General features: G+C 51.2%; 2 protein-coding genes across 2 annotated transcripts in view; both read right to left on the minus strand.

The window, feature by feature from the left end:
- The window catches only part of ARHGAP40 (Rho GTPase activating protein 40), a 28,717-nt gene extending 22,398 nt beyond the window's left edge, over positions 1-6,319 (minus strand). The window contains exon 1 of the mRNA XM_087819282.1: positions 6,174-6,319. Coding sequence (XP_087675408.1) covers positions 6,174-6,319 — 146 coding nt within the window. The remainder of the gene's footprint in view (positions 1-6,173) is intronic.
- A 6,598-nt stretch (positions 6,320-12,917) lies between these two features.
- Positions 12,918-17,095, minus strand: ADIG (adipogenin). Its single transcript, XM_016219296.1, has 2 exons — positions 16,969-17,095; positions 12,918-13,030 (listed from the first exon to the last, which is right to left on the minus strand). The coding sequence occupies exons 1-2, from the start codon at positions 17,093-17,095 to the stop codon at positions 12,918-12,920; spliced, it is 240 nt and encodes a 79-aa protein (XP_016074782.1).
- Positions 17,096-19,751: the final 2,656 nt, after the last annotated feature.

Genomic DNA, 19,751 nt, shown 5'->3' on the forward strand with positions numbered 1-19,751 from the left:
TCCAGCACTTTGATTTTAGCCCAGGGAGACTCATTTTGGACTTCTGGCCTGGAGAACTCTAAGATAATACATCTGTGTTGTTTAAGACACTGAATCTGTGGCAATTTGTTAGGGTAGCAATATGAGACATTTAACACAGTGGCCAAGGGCCCAGGCCCTGAGTCAGATTGGCTGGGTCTCCGTCTGTCCTCCTGATGTGTGGCCATGGGAAAGTGTCTTAGTTTCCCTCCCCCACCCTATAAAATGGGAGTGATGCCGATGATAATAGTATATACAAGGCTGTGAACATGCAATACATGCAAAACATTTGGCCCATAGTAAGTGCCCTAGCAAATACTTAAAAGCAATACTGTGTTCCAGCCAATGAGCAGCCTACCAAGCACCTAAGATGGGGCAAACAGCTCAAGGGACAGAGCAGGGACCAGAGTAGGGTGGGGTTGAGCAGAGAAGGCTTCCTGGAGGAGGCAATGGTGGAACTCAGTTTTGAAGGAACATCAGGGAGGGAGGGAGGCAAATCTCACAGGAAGGGGAGCAGGTTATTACGGTGGTAAGTACAAAGGAATTTACCCAGGTTGATAGGAGCCTGCACTAGGGTTTGATGAGAATGAAGCACAGGAGAAATAAGGAGTGGAGGGGAGCATCTGCCCAAGCAAAATAAAATCCAGAAGCTATAACAGAAAACACCTGTTTGATTACATCAAAATTTAAAATTTCTGCCGGGCCAGTGTGACTCAGTAGTTGAGATTGACCCAGGAACAGAGAGGTCACCGGTTCAATTCCTGGTCAGGGCACATGCCTGGGTTGCGGGTCTGATCCCTGGTAGGGGGCGTGCAGGAGGCAGCCAATCAGTGTTGATGTTTCTCATCGATGTTTCTATCTCTCCCTCTTCCTTCCTTTCTCTCTCTAAAATCAATAAAAACATATATTTTTTTAAAAATTAAACTTCTGTATAACAAAAACACCGTAGACAAATTAATAAGACCAGTGATCGGCTGAGAGAAAATATTTGCAACAAATGATAGTGTTACTATCTGGTCTATATAAAGAATTCCTAGAAATCAATAAGGAAAAAAATACTCTCCAAAAAATCCAATAGAAAAGTAAACAGCAGATATGAGTCAGCAGTCACTGAAGATAAAACAGAAAAATGCTCAATATGGTGGTGGTTGCCAGAAGGAAGGGGGTGGGGGGTGGGGGTGAAGGGGTCCTAATATATGGTGAGGGAAGACGATTTGACTTTGGGTGGTGGGCCCAGTGCAATATACAGATCTAGTAACATAGAAATCCACACCTGAAACCTATATGTTCATATTAACCAATGTCATCCCAATAAACTTAATTTTTAAAAAGTAAAACACAAAAATGCTCAATATGAAAAGACGTTCAGCCTCACAAGTCATTAGGGAAACGCAAATTAAAACAATGAAATATTTCCACCTGTCAGATTGGCAAACACCAGATTGCAAACACCAGATGATTGCTAACATCAGATTGCTAACACCAGATTGCTAACATTGTCAAGGAAATAAAATTCTCACATTCTCTGGGCACCTGCTGGCCAACCTGGGTGGAGTCAGCAATACCTGGGGAGATGCGGGGGGCGGGGAGTTGCCGGGCGGAGAATCCCAGAGCTGCCAGGGAGCAGCCTACCCCGGGTAATGCGTCTTCTCCCTCTGCTCCATAGCGAGGCGAGAGAGGAAATAGGAAGCCCTGGCAGAAGGGACCTGCCCTTTCGGGTGTGCGGGCAGGAATCAGGCCCCTCCTGCGGTGAGAGAATTGTCTGAAGGGCTTTTTGGGGAAAGCTGCAGCCAGTCCCAAGGACTGTAGCACGGAGGGGGCAGCCCCATGGCGGGGGTTCCAGAAGACTTGACTGTGACTACGGTTAGAACGACTGGCTTGTACACCTGAAGCTAATGTAATATTGTATGTCAACTGTAATTGAAAAATAAAAAATAATTTAAAGTAAAAAAAAAGAATGACACTTACTTTGCAAATAAAGGAATAGACTCAGAGGGGTGAAGTAAGTGGAAAATTTGGGGCTCAAATGCAGGTCTTTCAGCCACTCCGAAGCACCAGGAGGCCTGAATTCACTTAATCGCATGAAAACAAACCTGTGCTGCTGGAGTCAGCTCCCAACTCTTTCCCTTGGACTGTAATTTCTGGCACGGATTGTACACTCCCTGTTACTTGCGCTGTGCCAAGGTCTTCCCATGTATTCATTTCATTTACCCTCTACGAGGTAAGGACTGTCATTTGCAGCCATCTTGCAGAAAAGTAAACTGAGGCTCATTAGGTAACCTCCCCAGAGTCCCACATCTGCTAAGCGGTGAAGCTGGGCTTTGAGAAGCAGCCTGTCCTCTACCGATATATTTAAACTGTGTGCGGGTGATCCATTCTGGGCTTGAGGTCACACTCGGGGGGCGGTGTCTGGGGGTTTAGAGGTACATGGTATCTGCAGAGATAGGTTGACATTAACGGTGATGGCAGAGACCTCATGGCTACACATGAGTAAAATATGTAAAATTTGTAAGTGACTTATTTCAAACTACCTGTGTGCAATAGGCCAGGTCGCTTAACCTATTATTAAGGGAATGTGGCTGTTGCATTAGACTCCCAGTGGGTCTTCCTGCCTCTCGGGCCTCTCAGACACTCGGCGTTCGAGCACACCGATAGTGAAAGAAAGGTGGGTTAGAACAACGTGCCATTAGCAAAGTCTAACGAGAGCCAAAATGTCCTGTCAAGAATGTCAGGAATATAAATAAACAGCCCTGGCTGGTTTGGCTCAGTGGTTAGAGCATCGGCCCACGGACCGAAGGATCATGGGTTCGATTCTGGCCAAGGGCACGTACCTCAGTTGCACGCTCGACCCCTGGCCCTGGTCAGGGTGCTTGTGGAAGGCAACCAACCGATGTCTCTCTCTCTCTCTCCCCCCCTCCCACTGTCTCTGAACAGCAATGGAAAAAATATCCTCAGTGAGGATTTAAAAAAAATAAAATAAAAAGGAATATAAATAAACAAAAGCTGGCACCTACCAAGTGAGTCTGTGATTAGATACAAGCTTCCTGGGAAACCACTTGGTGATATGTTTCCAAGCTTTGAAAGTACAGACCTGTGGGCTCGACGATTCCTACTCCGGGAATTTACCAGAAGGGTAAGAGCCCAGAGGCATGTGTCCCAGGCAATGCAGTGTAGTTTATACAGACAGCAGCCCGCACCCCAAAAAAGGGAACAGCCCACCAGAGCACAGCTCAGCCACGCAATACCGCGGCCTCCGGAGAGCCGTGCAGATCCCTGGCAGAGCCGTGGCCAAGGTCCAACACAGAATGCTACAGGCACATGAGTGTTATTCACATGCATTAGATCATATATGTTTTGCACATACATATATGTAAATATATACTTATGAAGCATAAGCTCTTACAGAATTGACACTGAACTGTTCACAGTTACTCTTCTTTTGGGCTGGAGGCGGCAGGGGGAAGTGGGTTCCACCTGCTATGTTTTGCATTTTTGTAGCAACCATGAATTAACAGGAAATATATTTTTATTTAGGAGCAAGTTGGAGGGAATCCCTACAGAGTCATTACGACTCCTCCCAAGGGCAACGTTGCTTGATTTTAAGATTCAGTCCACATAGAGAGCCAGCTCTGGGTCCTGCTCACTGTGGGAAGTTCTGCTTGATGACAGCACCGACTCTAGTCACCCCTGCTCAGACCTTTCTCATCAGCATTTAGCGTGAGTCCTAGGCCTTCCTCCTGGACCAGCCTGTGGACATCCCAAGGGCTGGACGCATCTTACTCACCCGCCTGTCCCCATGCCCATCACGGGACCTCACGTAGAGGCAGTGACATTTTCCTCATTGAACAAGTGTCTCGTGAGCACCTACAATGCACTGGATGCTGGAGATACACAAGTGAGCAAAACACATACGGTCTGATGTCCGGGAGCTTATGGTGCTGAGTAAATAAGTGACTCACAAGTGAGTGACCAGTGCTGTGAAGGAACTCAGAGGGCAGGAAGAACTGACCTAGCGACTTGGAGGACTGGCCTGGAGCAGACGAACCAGCCCTGTCTGTCTCAGGGAAGTAGTTTTCTTTTCTCTTTTTTGGCAGTGGAATCTCTTTTCAATAAACAAAGTAGAGAACAATGACACAATTATAAACTCATTTATGAGTTCAGTCGAAAGCATTTATGGATCATGCGATCTGTATAATTCTCATGGACAGAAAAATAGTTGAGATTTAACACATGACGTATGTGATGCCATTACTAGTTTTTCAAGACTCAAAACCGTAGTAAAGATTGATTTCAAACAAAAGATTTACAGAACTCTGGAGTCTGAAAAATTACTGTTCTGGAAGCGAGAGTGTTATTTTTGCTTGTTTTGTTTTGTTTGAGGTAACAAAGGGAATGCAACGAAACTCATTGTTCATTCATCCGGTAAGTACTGCGCACACTCAGTGAGTCAGGTGCTCTCATAGTGAATTCTGTGATGGCCACTATTAACGGCCTGGGGGATCTCAAGGAACCAAGAAATGAAGGGAGGGTAGGGGGAGGTCAGGGGAACAGCCATGCTAGATAGGCAGGTAGGATGGTGGATGGATGGATGATAGATAGATGATAGATAGATAGATAGATAGATAGATAGATAGATAGATAGATAGATAGATAGATAGATAGATGATAGATAATGATAGATGATAGATAGATAGATAGATAGATAGATAGATAGATAGATAGATAGATAGATGATAGATAGATAGATAGATAGATAGATAGATAGATAGATAGATAGATGATAGATAGATAGAGGCAGACATGTCTTTGGCTTATTAAGATCCATTCTCAATAAAATCACATGTCCTAAGTGACTTTTGCCTAGGATGGGACAGAGCCCCCATGCACAGGAGCTCAGTGAATATGCTGCGTGAATGAACCTGTCCCTCTGGGCTCCCTGCCTCTTCCCTGAGCCCGGGAGCCGTTCTCGCATCAGGGCCCTCTGTGGGCTCAGGTGTTCTAGGGTCAGCATCTCGTGCTCCCCGAATCTACGCTCCACATACAGGCCAGTCAGCCTTCAGGCCCTGAGTGGAAATGAGCGGGGCGGCGGGGGCTTCCCTGCTGTAGGCATCAACATTTCTGGAGGGCAACTGGGCAGGATCTATCAAAATTCTGTTCCTTTTTAACTTGCAATTGCCCTTCTAGGAATGAGTTTTACCCACACAAACCTCCAAAGAAGTTCACTGAAGTAGTGCTCAGAATTGTTAAATATTGGAACCAATCTAAACGTCCATCAGCCACAACTGGTTCAAATGAGCCAAAGGATGTCCATAAAATTGGATTCTGGGAGGCCACTGAAATGAATGAGTTAGGTCCCTATGTTGCTGACATGTAGAGATGGCCATAGCCTTAATTAAGGGATCAAAGGAAGCCTGGAGGCACAGGATAGCATGATCCCGTTTGTGTAAAACTGTGCAAGTATAGGTTTATATACGTCAAAGAATTCTCCCAGGCATGTCTCAAAATTATAACAGTAGTAAGTTCTCAGGCATAGGCATGAATACCTTTGCGCTGTTTGAATTTCTATAATATTCATATTGTAATATGCCATAATCATGCATGGGGAGAAATGAGGTTTTCATTCTGCTCTGGCTGTCAGAGGCACCTGAGCAGAAAGAGTGACACAGTTGCCAGTCCAGGTGATCACACGGCTACACTGATCCAGCCAGGACTTCATAGCTTAAGGTCCTGAATCCCAAGCCCCAAATAACCCCTGGGGTGCCTAAAGCTCTCTGCATCCAAAAGAAGGGGAAACAGCACATATTGAGCATCACTCACATCTCTAAGAACCTGAGAATCAGTGTCCCCTGCAAGAGGCCAGCGGCAGGAGCCCAGGCCAGTGTTGTGTCCCAGGAAGGCTCTGGGTTTGGGGGGTCCCAAGGACCAAGGTTTGACACCTCCCCCCATTTGGGCCATTTACTAGACCTCTCAGAGCTTCTGTTCCTCATCTGTAGGGTGGGAGGGGAATTCTTGCTTCAGAGGGGTGATGTAAGAACTGAGCTGACATACACCTCCGGCACACAGTAGGTCTTCAACTTGGTCCCTTCATTCCTCAGCCTTGGCCCCGAGACACCAGTGGCCCAAACCTCCCCCATCTCCTCCTGTGAACCCTTTACCTGTAGCCCAGGTCAGTCCGGCGCTGGGCACAGCGCCTCGGGCGCCCGGCGATGCGAGCCCGTGGGATCCGGGGGCACGGTGAGGCCAGGGACACGGGGGCCAGCCTCTCCATCTGGGCGGCGGGGAGAAGGGCAGGCTCTGCCATGGGCCGGCACCCTCGCAGCTCACAGGTGAGCCTCCGCACCGCCGCTGCGGGGCTGACTCAGTGCGTGATGCGAGCAGGAAGGCTGCACGCCCAGTTCCCAGACACCCCCTCACCGGGACAGATGTCCAACCTCCTGCCCGGCAGAGCTGGCTCAGCCAGGGCCACCCACAGGCAGGCGCACGCGCACACACACACACACACACACACACACACACACACACACCCCGCCCTGCCCACCTGCCTGCACTGCAAAGGTAAAGTGGCAATGGCACCTTTAGAAAGCAGCCATGGACTATAACGTGCAGTCCATTATTATTACCTGCAGCCGTGCGCCTGTAAGTGAAACTGCTTTGCTTACCTGGCTGCTGGGGGTGCAGAAAAGCACCCCCGGCCCAGGGGCCTTCCCCGGCGTGGCCACGCCCTCTGGGCCTGTGAGCAGGTCTCCCACCTTCCCTGAGCCTTGGTCTCCTCCTCTGTGAAGTGGGGATGAGTGACATTTGCCAGGAAACAGAGAAGCCAGGGTGGGGGAGGAAGGACACTTAGGGAGGAGGAGAGGGAAGTGGCTGGATGTGGGGTCCTGGAGAGCCTCCCTGGGAACTGACTTAGCCTCGGGTGCGAAGGGATAGGGACAGGGAAGGGACATTCCTCCTGACTTCCCTGGCTCGTGCCCTCCTCTCGGGTCTTTTGTGGGCCATGAGTCCCTCCTCGTATTCTCTGGGCAGGAGAGAATGCCAGGACCCCCCCACCGCTGAGCCTTCCTGCCCTCATCGAAGGCTCTGGTGTCAGTGCCCCCCCCCCCCCAGGGAGCATATTTGCCTTCACACTAAGAAGAGCAGCCCAGGGTGCTCCTCAAAGACCGGCCCAAGTCCACGGGTCACTATGGTCTGCTCTGGCCTGGGGGAAGCAAGACATGGAGCCCAATACCTAGAAATCGCCACACTGGAGCCACAGCAGCCAGGAATAGCCATAGGCTTGGCATCAAAAGACGGGATGGAGCCCACAGGCCAAAGGGCCCTCAGGAGCCCCGATTCCCAGGCGGTGTCACTGCTCTCAGGCACGGGCTGGGCTGTGCAGATGACTGGCTGGCCGCTTCTCCGGGGCCTTTTTCTGAGGAGGAGACTGAAACCACACCACCTGGAGGCCAAGGGTCTGGGGGTCCCATTGGTTCAGAGGCCTCCCTCCCAACATGCAAGTTGAAGTAGCAGTAAAAGTGAGTGAAAAAGTAGTTTGGGAGGCGTGAGAAGCTTTATATTTTTTTAATATGTCTTTATTGATTTCAGAGAGAGGAAGGGAGAGGGAGAGAGAGAGAGAAACATCAGTGATGAGAGTCATTGATTGGCTGCCTGTTGCACTCCCCCTACTAGGGTCAAGCCCGCAACCCAGGCATGTGCCCTGACAGGGAATCGAACCTCGATCAGCTGGATCCTAGGTCTATGCTCAACCGCTGAGCCAGGCTAGCCGGGCTGGCATGAGCAGCTTTGTGTGGAAAACATGGTAGGTGCTTAATAAAGGTTAGATGGATGATGGATGGATGATGGATGGATGGATGATAGGTGGCAGAGTGAATGGCTGTGTGCATGAATGTGTGAGCAGGAGTAATTGAGTGAATGAATGAATGAGTCGGTGAACCATTAGGTGAATGGCTGGATAAGTAAATGAATGAATGAATGAATAAATAGATGCTCCAGGGAGTCAATACGTTAGTACCTGAGTAAATGAACTTCTAGTCCCGAATAGAAAACCTAACTTATCACTTCCCTCAGGTATAGGGAACTCGTGGAAAGCAAGCAAGAGGAAGAGAGAGTAGCCTGGCTCTTGCATAAACTGCACTTTCAAGCTTCTTTAAGGAAGCACCTCTTGGCTCCCTGGAGAGCTGTGTGTACTGAGAATGAAGTGAAGTGTGTCCATGCTCAGGGCAACATTCCTCAGCCCGGCGGGCGGGCCCCAGCCCTGGAGTATCGGCCGGGCCGGTTAGGTCACAGTGGAGTGACTCAGACCAGGCGGCCCTGCAGCCTGGCAGCCTGCCTGCACCTAGCCAGGCAGCAGGCGGTCCAGCCCACCCACTCACTATCGTCAGCAGCATTCCATGCCCTCTGACCCAGGAAGCTCCCCAGGGTCATGTGCTATGTGCCAGCATTTCCTCCCTGCCTTTCTGCCCCTCTGAGCAGCTCCCACTCCCCACTACAGCGCTGTCCTAACCTGTGCGATGTAGCAGAGTCGCATAGGCCTGGTCTTCATTCTTCACTCAGCCACTTAGGCTGTGTGACTTCAGGCAAGTGCCTTAACCTCTCTGAGTCCCAGCTTCCTCATCATTTCAATGCAAACCTTGCCTGCCTCCAGGGGTAGTGGTAGGATTCAGTGGGGATAATGCATGCCAAGCACCCAAACTGTGCCCAGCACACAATGTACATCAAGCGTTGTATTTCCAGGTTGCTCAGCTTTTTGCTTTTGGCAACAATTCACGGGGCATTATAAAGCGCCAGCCAGCCAAGCACTGTGCTCAGAGCTGTGCGTGTGTTCCCACATTCAGTCCTCACAAAGAGGGTGTTAGTTGACCTGTGTCCTGCCAGGACTATACATGGAAGCCCTAACCCCCAGGACCTCAGAATATGACATTTGGAATTAGGGTCATAATAGAGGAAATCAAGTTAAAATGCAGTCCTGAAGGTGGGCCCTGATCCAATGATTGGTCCTTATAAAAAAGGGGACCTGGACGCAGATGTACGCAGAGGGAAGACGGTGTGGCACAGGGAGACCTGTGAAGATGGAGCTGCCAGAAGCTGGAGGTCACAAGGAAGGTTCCCTTCCCTCCGGGTTCAGAGGGAGACCAGCCCTCCCTGCACCTTGATGCTGGACTTCTTGCTCTGAGAACTGCAGACACTACATTTCTGCTGTTCTGAGCTGCCCAGCTTGTGGTACTTTGTGTGACAGACACAGAAAATAAATACAGAGGAGATTGGTCCCATTTTGCTGCTGGTGACACTGAGGCTTGAAGGGATGGTGGTGGGAGGGTGAGGGGTTCAAGGCTGGAAAATAAAGGCGGGCCTGAGAGATGTGTCCTGACAAGGACTCCGGAGACCGTCAAATGGACGGTGTCTCTGACAGCCTCAGCAGTGCCTCCACCTCAGCCTGGGACAGTCTTCTCAGATCCCTGAGTTCCTGGGGCCAAGGAGACACATACACTATTGTGAGTTTACTCATGTTTTTTGCAAACATCAACAGCACCACCTTACGCCACATCGTTCCAGTCCAGGAAGAGCCCGGGTATTGTGTGGATCTTGAGAAACTTGTCTCAGTTAAGAGTCAGAAAAATAGGCCATGTCCAGGCTCTGTGACTTGGGGTAAGTTGTTTAACCTCCATGACCCTGAGTTTCTTCATCTGAAAATGTTTCTACGACCCGCCTCTCGAGGTTGTTGTGAACATCAAGAGCACAGGTGAGAAGCTCTCTGTACTGGGAAGCACTCAGTGTGGCTGCTAAAATGGAGAGGAGGGCTCTTGGGGAGCCCCCATCAACTTACCTGCCAGGGGCCCCAAGGAGCTGTCTCCCCTGCCTTCTGCCGGGCGCTCCTAGGAGCGCGACCAGACGTCCTCCTGCAGAGCCCATTCCTCCAGAGCGGCTGGGGCTGCAGGGCGGGTGGTGACTAGCCTGGCTTTTCTAGGTCAGCACAGGGGCTGAACAATGGCCAACAGCCCTCGATGGGGGCAATGGGGGGGTGGGGTGCTGGTTGAGAAAGTGCCAGACAAAGCCTGGGGGAGCTTCAGCCACAGGGGAGGTTTGTTACCAAAAGTGTTCATTCAATGCCAGGAAAGCTTCCAGCAAAACAGCGTTGACAAAGCTAATCAGCCAGAACAAAGCGTGTGTGGAGAAAGGTGTGCGTGCGTGCGCGTGTGTGTGCGTGCGTGTGTGTGTGTGTTAGGGGGTGTACAGTAGGCCAAAGGCTAGGAGAAACAGGCACTTTTCTGTACACTCGGTGCCACCATTTGGCAAGTCTGAAAGACCAGCCAGTAACTCAGGCTCCATTCTCTCTCCTTTGAATGGTTTAAAAGCCTCGTGGTGGCCGGTGGGATGTGCAGGGAGAGAGAAAGAGGGCTGCTGAAACCTGCTGATACCGGAGGGCCTGTCCCCTCTACAGCCCACCAGCCCTGCTGCCTCTGGGTAGCCAGTGGGGTACAAGGACACACTGGGATTTCTTCAAAGTGCCCCCCATGACTCCCCCCAGCACTCCAACCTGGTAAACAACTGGCCCAGTGGGTCAGGGCTGGGCTCTGGAGTCACAGGGCTTAGGCTCTAATCCCAACTCCACCACTGTGATTCAACAAGTTACTTGACTTCTCTGTGCCTCAATTTCCTTATATGTAAAACAGGGATAACCAAAGACCCTGCCTGATAGAATTCTTGTGAGGGTTAAAACAATGTGTGTAAAGTACACGGAAAAGCACCTGGGACACAGTAAGGCTCATCAAACGTGAGGTTTTCTTAAAATAACCAGGCACATAGTAGACACTGTAGGTATTTATAAAGTCAATGTTACTAAAATCAACCTGAAAGAGTTGATTTGAAGGAATGAGTTTGAAATGAGATGACAGGTTCAGAGAAAGGTCCCCCGTCCTTTGAACAGATGGAAAGGAGGGTCAGGGCTCCCACGTGGGGTCTGGATGGCTCAGGTTGGCGCCAGGGCTGAGCCGGGTCCCGCAGCTTGTGGAATGGATGGACTTGGTCAGGCTCAGCATGTTTGTTAGGGGTCTCCTTAGCCCAGGAACCCTCCGTTTTCTTTCATAAGGACCCACATGCTCTGGCCCACCCCTGCCCTAGGACCTCCTCTCAATTCATTTGGCCAACTTCTCCCCATGTGACTGCTTATACCGTCTTCACAGCCGTGGGCTCCTCCCCGGGGGCCTGGGGGGACCTCTGGAGGCTTTGGTGTGTCCATCGGTAGAAGGGACAAGGTGGGTGTCCCAGAAAAGCACCTCAGTTGCCGAATTCCTCTTCCCTCCCCGGCGAGTCTCTCCCACGCACTTCGGCCCTTGCCACCGCCCAGCTGACTCCAGGAAAACCAGGCTGGGAACAAATGGCAGGTGGGGTCTAGGGATGACAACGGAATGAGAGTGAGAGGGACAGATACATGATGGAAGGGGGGGCTCTGTGTAAATGGGTCAGGGTCTCTGAGCAGAGTTTGAATATCTCCTTTTCTTACCCCAGTAACTGCACACAAACCAGGCAGACTTCATAATTTGTGGGGCCCGTTAAAAATGAGTATGGGGGTCCCTTGTTAAAAGTTATTAAAAATTTCAAGACCGCAATGGCCGAGCATTAAGCCAAGCATGGGCTCTTCTGAACATGGGACCCTGTGGGACCACACGAGTCACGCCCCATGAAGCCGGCCCCATACACAGAACTCTGGGGAGAGGGCCCTCAACTGTCAAGGTCGTGACCTGAGAAGGTTAAGAGTCACTGTAACTGAGGGTACACGAGAGTCCATGTTTCTCAGCCCCCCTCCTCCTTCCACTCGGACAGGCGGGGGCTCCAAGTCGTGACCCACAGGGACAGGGTAGGGGGTTAGCAACATGTTTTAGGGGCAGACTTCGCAGTAGGGCAGGCTGTGGTGGCCCTGGGGACAGGGAGAAGTGGGGGTGTGAGAGATGGAGGATGGGGCGGGACTGGATGTGGGGTGGGAGGCAAAGAAAGCCTGAGGCCAATTGTCAGGTATGTGGCTTGCTCAGCTAGACCCATTGAGAGAAGCTGTGTTTTTCTTTGTTGGGTTTGGCAAAGGGAATAAAAAGTATTCCATTCTAGCCATGAAGAGGTGTCAAGCTCAGAAGGAACATTAGAGCGAGATACACACATTTGGGGGTCACTGGCATGGAGATGGCATTTAGCCCCATCGGAACAGACGAGGTCTCCGAGGTGTGCCATGGCTGCTGGGCTCGTCGCTCTGGGCACTCGCTCTCTGCACTGCCCCTCTGCATTCTCATTCGGAAAGTGGAGGTAAGAATAATATCCTGTTTGCAGGCGTCATGAACGAGCTTGTGAAAGGGAAGCGCCCAGCACAGGCCCTGGTATCTATTAAGCACCCAATGAGTATCAGCTGTTGTTGTTATCATCATCATCATCATTATTTCATCCCTTCTACAAACACCTACTGAGTCCCCACTGTGGCAAAGGACAAAGGAAAGCAGAGTAGGGGGGTCACAAAGCTGGGGAGAGACGTCAATAACAATGAAGACAGTCAGGGGGGCCCTGCTGAAAAAGGGCATTTGAGCAAAACCTCAGAGGTGAGGGAGTCCACCAAGTGGATGTCCAGTGGAGAAGGGTTCCAGGCAGAGGGAAAAGCCAGGGCAAAGGCCCTAGGGAGAGGCGGGAGGTGAGGCCAAGAAGTAAAGGATGGGGGGCCTTTGTAAGGAAGTTCTTCACGACAGCAGCGGCTGGGCCCCCACACAGTGAGGCAGGAGGTTCGACGCGGCAGCGATGGCAGGCTCTCCCGTGGTGGAGGGAGTCAGCTCTCCACATGGCAGCCCCTCAAGGCTATGGGCAAGCTCTAAGGCTCCCCTTTCTCCCAGCCCCACCTCCCTAAAAGGGCCGCACCTGGCAGAACAGGCTCACTGGCAGGGCCTCTCCTCCTCTTCGCCATGGAGCGTCCTGTCCCACTCGGCTGGGCCTTTGCTCCACGGCTCCCAGTCAAAGCACAAATCTGTATCATTTTCCTCTGAATCTGTGGAGGTATAAGGCAGACAAGGCCTCTTGGATGGTCACATCCAGTCTCCTGTCCCTGATCCAAGAGGACCCCCCTGCCAGGCCTGGGTGTCCTCGCAGCCTTGTCTGAGGCCAGGGGACCAGCTCTGAGACCTCAGGAAGGCTTCAGGGCCTCGAATGGTGACCAGGGATCAAAAAGGTTGCTCTGTAACTCACAAAGTGGCTGTATCCACCTACTAACAGGGAAGGACCCTAGAGGTGAACAAATGACCTACCTGTATTGGACATGGTCCAGGAGCAGGCACAGAGGAGCCATAAACCCAACCATCCATTTGTCCACCAGACCATTCATTCATTAACAAATATCTGAGTATACATGTACATTGATTTCCACTGCAGCACACTTTTATGGTAAAACATGCACACACAATAAAACACCCCAGAAACCATGCGCGTGCATGTCCATCATGAGGGTTCTGGTTGATTGAAGTGTGGCACAATCACACCTAATGGAGACCTGGCCCATCCATCCAATGGAATGTCGCGAAGCTATTAAAATAACGACATTAGGTCTGTACCTTTCCACTTGCAGGATGTCTGTGATGTGTTACAAGCAAGCTGCAGAGAAATGTATATGGTAGAATCCCTTCTTTTATAGGAAAACAAAGAACACTCCCTCCTCCATTGTTTTTGGAAAACCTACAGGTGTCATTAAATAGGTGCATGAGCTTGCTAACAAGGCTTAGCTTGGGAGGCACGGTGAGAAGGGTGAGGGGGCAGGAGAGGTTATTTTTCTTACTACATATACTCTTACTTCACCAGCTGCAGACAGATGAAGGAGGCTAAATAAGGCCCTTGAACTGCAGACCAAGAGCTGAAGACAGAAAAGACTGAGCCTCAATGTCCTCATCTGTAAAATGGGCATAACAACAGCCTTGTCTATAATGAGGGTTCACTGAAGTAAGACATGTGAAACAGTTGTTCAACAATGTCGGCGGATATCAGTAAAAAATCAGCACAGTGGCTTGAAGTGGCTGTTCTTCACTAGCCATGGCGACTGTTTGCTGAGCACGTGCTATGTGCTACATGTTTTACATGCATTTTCTCACTTAATCCTCTTAACAACGTCCTGAGGCAGTTACCAATGTTCTTCATATTCTACCATGAGGAAGGCTCAGAAAGTTGATGTCTGGTTCACAGCCAGGAAGGGGTCGTGCTGGACTCAGATGCACCTCCCACTCCACAGTCCCGTTCATTCTGTTGGGCGCACCTGTTTGAGGTCAGGGACTTCAAAGGCAGCTTCAAAATTAACAGCTCGCTCCAAGGACCAGCGTGAGGAGTGGTCAGGACCCTCAACAGGCATAGCCTATGGTGCCCAATTCTGTTTCAGCCCTAAATCCATGCCTTTGGAGGTTTCCCCTCTTCTTTCTGCAAATTCCTTTCAAATCGCAAAGGAAATACCCTCTGTAGGGCGTCTTCCCCTTGAAGGGCACGTCTGGCTGTGTCCCCTCTCCCTATATAATGGCAAGGGGTTACTGCTGTCCCCTTGGCCAGCTTCCCGGGACTCACCAGGAAGCTTCCTTCTCTCCGCCCACTTGCTTTCCTCTCCACCTGGGAAACTGCATCCGCCTTGGCCACACTGGCCACGGGGCATGTTGCTCAACCCTCTGCCTCCTGGACCCTGACACTGCCCCGTGGAGCCAGGCCAGGCAGGGGTGGGGAGGGGGAATCAGAGCTACTCTTGTCTGCTTTCCACTGGATTCCAGGCCAAAGTGACTCTACAGCAGAGAGAAAACCACAGGCTAGGGTGTTGCAAGCCCCAGCACTTACCCCCCAACCCCCAAAACCCTGGCAGGCCCAGACACTGGGTCTGGGCCAGTTCCCAGCACAAGGCCAGAACAGACACAATAGTACTGAGAGTTCCAAGAAGACAGGGACTCTGAAGGGGGGCTGCTCACTCACTTTAAGGACGGTTTCTATTCATCGCAAAATTAACAAAAGGGCCCTGGCCGGTGCGGCACCGTGGTTAGAGCATCGGCCTGCACATCAGAGGGTCTTGGGTTCGATTCCTGGTCAAGGAATCAGGTTTGATTCCTGTACTTGGGTTGCAGGTTCGATCCCCAACCCCAGTACAGGAGGCAACCAATCAATGTGTCTCTCACATCAATGTTTCTCTCTCTTTCCCTTCTCTCCCTCTTACCCCCTCCCTCCTTCCCTTCCACTCTTTCTAAGACTCCATGGAAAAAAAATCCTTGGGTGAGGATTAGCCAAAAAATAAAAATAAAAAAATTAACAAAAGGACTTATTTCTTAGTGCCACATGAGACGTCAGTGGGTAAAGAGCCTCTCAGGAGAAAGTGTGATGGGGGTGGAGAGCTTTAGAACAGGGCCTCCAAGGAGAATGAATTGCTGCCGGAGATTAGTGCCTTGACCTCAGGGAATATGTCCCTTCTCTTTCCAGAGAAGTCACCCAAAGCCACTCCTATGCTACCTACCTTGACACCACCGATACCGACTAGATTAATCCTCAGCCTGCAAGCACCTACTATGTGCCATGTATATACACATACTGTGTGCCCTGCCCTTCATGTGCATCTCTCCAAAAGGGCAGAGACCATAATTATCTCCATTTTGTAGATGAGAAAACTGAGGCTCAGGGAGGGCTTGTCCAAAGTCGCACAGCTGGTAGGTGCCAGAGCCAGGATTTGACACCAGGCAATCCACACTCTTAAATACTCCATAGCTGTGTGACCTCAGGCAGGTTGCTTCTCCCCTCCAAGCCTCAGTTTCCTCAGTTGTACAGTAAAGATTATTTTACAGGGTTACTTTGAGAGGTAAATGAAACAATACACATCAAGTATGGAGCATGAGTCCTAGTACACAGTGTTCAAGAAAGCTGTAAAGGGGCAAGGCTGAAATCTGGACCCACGTCCCCTAGACTCCAGAACAGAGGGCTGGTATAGCCACTGCACAGACAAGTGCTCTGACATCCACCAGCCACCCCGATGCCCAAGGTGTGCCCCTCAGGGAGGGCTGTGGTCCACCCTGAGAATGGGGAGACACTTTAAACAAACGCTTTCTAAAAGCTCTCGCCAGGAACTCCCAATAATTACACAATGGCCAGCTCCCTCATTTGAAATCATGGGATAGGTTAGGGGGTGAACTGCTCACCCCATCTCAATGCCATCTGACCAGAGGTGGCAGCACGCTCAGTGCCCTCCCTGCCTGCCCAGTTGGCCAAAGTTCATGGGGCTGAGGAGCAGGAGGTGGGAGGTCAAGCTGTTCCCAGGAAGAGGCCCAGGGAGACAGGACACCTGACGAGCGGAGTGTCATTCCCGCCACATGGCCAAGCTGCATCCCTGCCCACCGGCCCTAGGCTCTCAATGGCCAGCTCCACCCCAGCACGCTGAGCTCAGGGCAGATGTCAGCCTGCTCCAGTGACCCTGAGTCTAGAGAAACCGGGATCCTCCCTGATGTACGGTCTGGACAGAAAAGGGTGAGTGGTCGCTGGCACCCGGTAAATGCCTAAGGCTGACAAGCTATTGTGCAGAGTTTACTGCACAAAAGCACTGAGCTGAGGGGGTAAGGGACTGAAATCCAGCCCAAGCTCTGCTCACTGGCTGCATTCACAGGAAGGGGTGCCTTCTACTAATGCATCTGCCCAGAGGGGCCACCACTTTCCGAGGGTCACTGCTAGCACCAAAGACCTTATGTGCTAGCAGTGGCCCTGAGGGGACACAGACACGCACACATACATATTGCTTCCCAGTCACACTCAGGGATTCACTCTTGGACTCTAATTAAGAAACTCTAAACTGCCGGGTCCATTTCTCTTTCAGGTGATCACTTGTTGGCTCTGAGCCAGCAGTGAAAATGCCCAAAGGAAGTCCCTCTCTCTGCAGTGGTTTCAGGACCCCCAGCCCAGTTCCAGGATCAGGGCCCAGACTGGGCAGCTCACCTTGGCTAAGTAAGAAGCGAAACCAGACGATCAACAAGAATAGCAGCAAGGCCACAGGCAGGCCGAGCGAGACCACCAGGAATGAAAACGTGAGGTCGTTCACCAGCGGCACTAGAGGGTACTTCATGGTGCGTGTGTGGCTAAGCCAGGCCAGCCTGAGTGGGGCTGGCAGGGCTGCCCTGGGGATCTGGTGGGCTGGGCCATGCTCTGCTCTCAAACCAATTGTGACTGAGCTGGTGATGTAACAAGGAAGTCACAGTGTCCTTCAGGCAGAGGGAGAGCTGTTCTGGATGAATGGTCAGGAGCCGGGCAGTGAGAATGAAGCCCAGCTTCCCAGGCACACAGGCCTGGGTTTGAATCCCTGCTAAGTTGCTATTGGGTTCATGTGCTACCTCCCAGATCCCCTCGTGGGTTGGGAATAATTCTTATCGCACCAAGCTGCTGGAAGTTAGAAAAGTAAGTACTGGGTGGGTGTTCATATATTTAAGATCACAGATTCCTCTAGGAGCCAGCCAGGTCCCCGGTCCCAAAATTCCAGCTACGTGTGCCCACATTTACACTTTGTGGGAGTGGTGAGGACAGTGCAAACTGGATGGAGTTCAGTGCCTCTAAAGCAGGCAGCCGTTACAGCTCCAGCCAATAGCTGATGTGTGGGAGATGCAGGTCCAGCACGGCCAGCTCTCCTGACTTCCAGAAGAGCCAAAACATTGGAATTTTTGTGTAAAATTTGCCAATTTAAAAATATTGAATCAAACATCAAAATACTGTTGGCTAAACAAAACAAGTCTGGTGGGCCAGATTGGGTCACTGGGCTGACATTTAAAACTTTCTAACACATAGTAGCCATACGAAAAGGATTATTTAATCTAGAAGCTTTGGCACCTCTCCTTATTAGGGTGTTCAGCGAGGGGCTTCTAAGGCTCTAACCTTGTTCCTTTATCTCCCAAGTGGGCAGAATACTCCCAAATGCCATTCTAATCTCCTCCCACATCACCCCCTCATTCATTCATTCATTCATTCATTCATTCATTCATTCATTCATTCACGAGTAGTTAGTAAACCCCATGTGCCAGGCCCCATAGCAGGAGGCTCTGGACCTCCCAGGGCCCGACAGCCAGAGCTAGAGCCTGGTGTGTGGGAGGTCAACACGAGGAGTGGCTGCTGCGTGTGGAGGGAGGCAGAAGCATGGTATTTGCCGAGACAGTCCTTGGACCACCTGCCTCAGTCACTGCCAGCAGGTGATGGGAGGTGGAGGGTTCTTAAGAAACATGCTGATGTCCATGCTCACCCTGTTCTACTAAGTAAGAACCTCCAGGGGGTGAGGCTCAGTACTTGACACATTAATGGGTAACCAGTCTGATGCAGACTTCGAGAACGAAAAGGATTATTTAATCTAGAAGCTTTCGAGAACATGGTATTTCATGGAGAACAGGTTGGAAAGCTGGGCAGGCCCAGTTCCAGGCTGGGGGAGCAGCTGCAAGAAGTGGGTGGTAGACCTAGAGGGAGACAAGGGGTGAAAGGAACCCCTTCTAGGAAGCCACCAGCCTGGGGAGAAGGGCAAGTGGGGCCAGCCACAATAAAAATGAGGGAGGGGAACCTGGCCAGAGTGGCTCAGTAGGTTGAGCATCATCTTGTGCACCAAAAGGTTGCCAGTTCAACTGGTTCCGTCAGGGCACACACCTGGGTTGTGGCTTTGATTCCCACTCAGGGCATGTACTACCAATTGATGTTTCTCTCTCACATCGCCCTCTCTCTTCCTTCCTCTCTCTAAGTATGTCCTTGGGTGAAAATTAAATAAATAAATAAGAAATAAAAATAAGGCGGGGGGGGGCTGGGGCTTGGAGGGCCAGTGTGTTTCGTGGGAGTCTTAGCCTAGCTGTGGGATGACCAGTCACCGGAAGAGGAAGTCTGGGCAGATGGCATTACAATGTGTGTCCAGGAAGCACAGCCCTGGTTGGGCTATGCCACTCTAGGCCGAGAGTTCAAGACCAGAACTAGGCTAGGTGGTCTGGGTTGGGGATGATTTCTTGGTACTGGGTCCTGAGGGGCCTGGGGCCAGAAAGAGAACAGCACTGGTGGGAAAAGCTTGAACACACATTTTTCTTGTCAGACCCAAAACAGGGTAACTAGGCAGTCAGCCCAGAGAGAAGCTTCCCCGGCCACCAGGGCCTGGGGAGAGGTCCTGTGGTGGGCAGGCAGAGCAGGTGTGGACACAATTGCAGGGAAGGCAGCTCCCTCGAGCAGTTTGGGGGCCACACACTAACTCACATGGGATCAGTGCCAGGCTGGGGGGTGGCTCTCAGCAAAGGCACCCACCCCTATTTCCTCAAGTGGTACAACCACCCACCATGTGCATCTAGGCACTAAAGATGCTAATCTGGCCCCATAGAAGCCTCTTCAGCCAACCCTACTCTTGGGGAGAGTGTGGAGGGGGTGACCTCCTCTGCTTCTCTCCCCTTCTGACTGGTCGGCCTGGCAGAGCTGGGACTCTGAGGGCAGAGCATGGCCAGCATTTCCGTGCCCTCAGGACAGCTGCCCCTGTGAGGTGGCCTCTGCCAGCAGCTTTAATTACACAAGCTCCTTCCAGCACAGAGGCCAAATGCTTTTACCAACCAACTCTGAGTACTTGACGAGACTCCACAAAACCAAGAGAACGTCACGGATCTAAATTATGAAGAGCAGCCAGAGCAGAGCAGAGCCCAGCCTCCTGGAAAGAGTAAATTAGGAACACCCACACAGGAATCAAACCCCCAGCCTGGGATCAGAAGCACACACAACATTAG

Source organism: Miniopterus natalensis, chromosome 7 (assembly GCF_054644295.1).
Source record: "Miniopterus natalensis isolate mMinNat1 chromosome 7, mMinNat1.hap1, whole genome shotgun sequence".
In the NCBI taxonomy this organism is placed as follows: Eukaryota; Metazoa; Chordata; class Mammalia; order Chiroptera; family Miniopteridae; genus Miniopterus; species Miniopterus natalensis.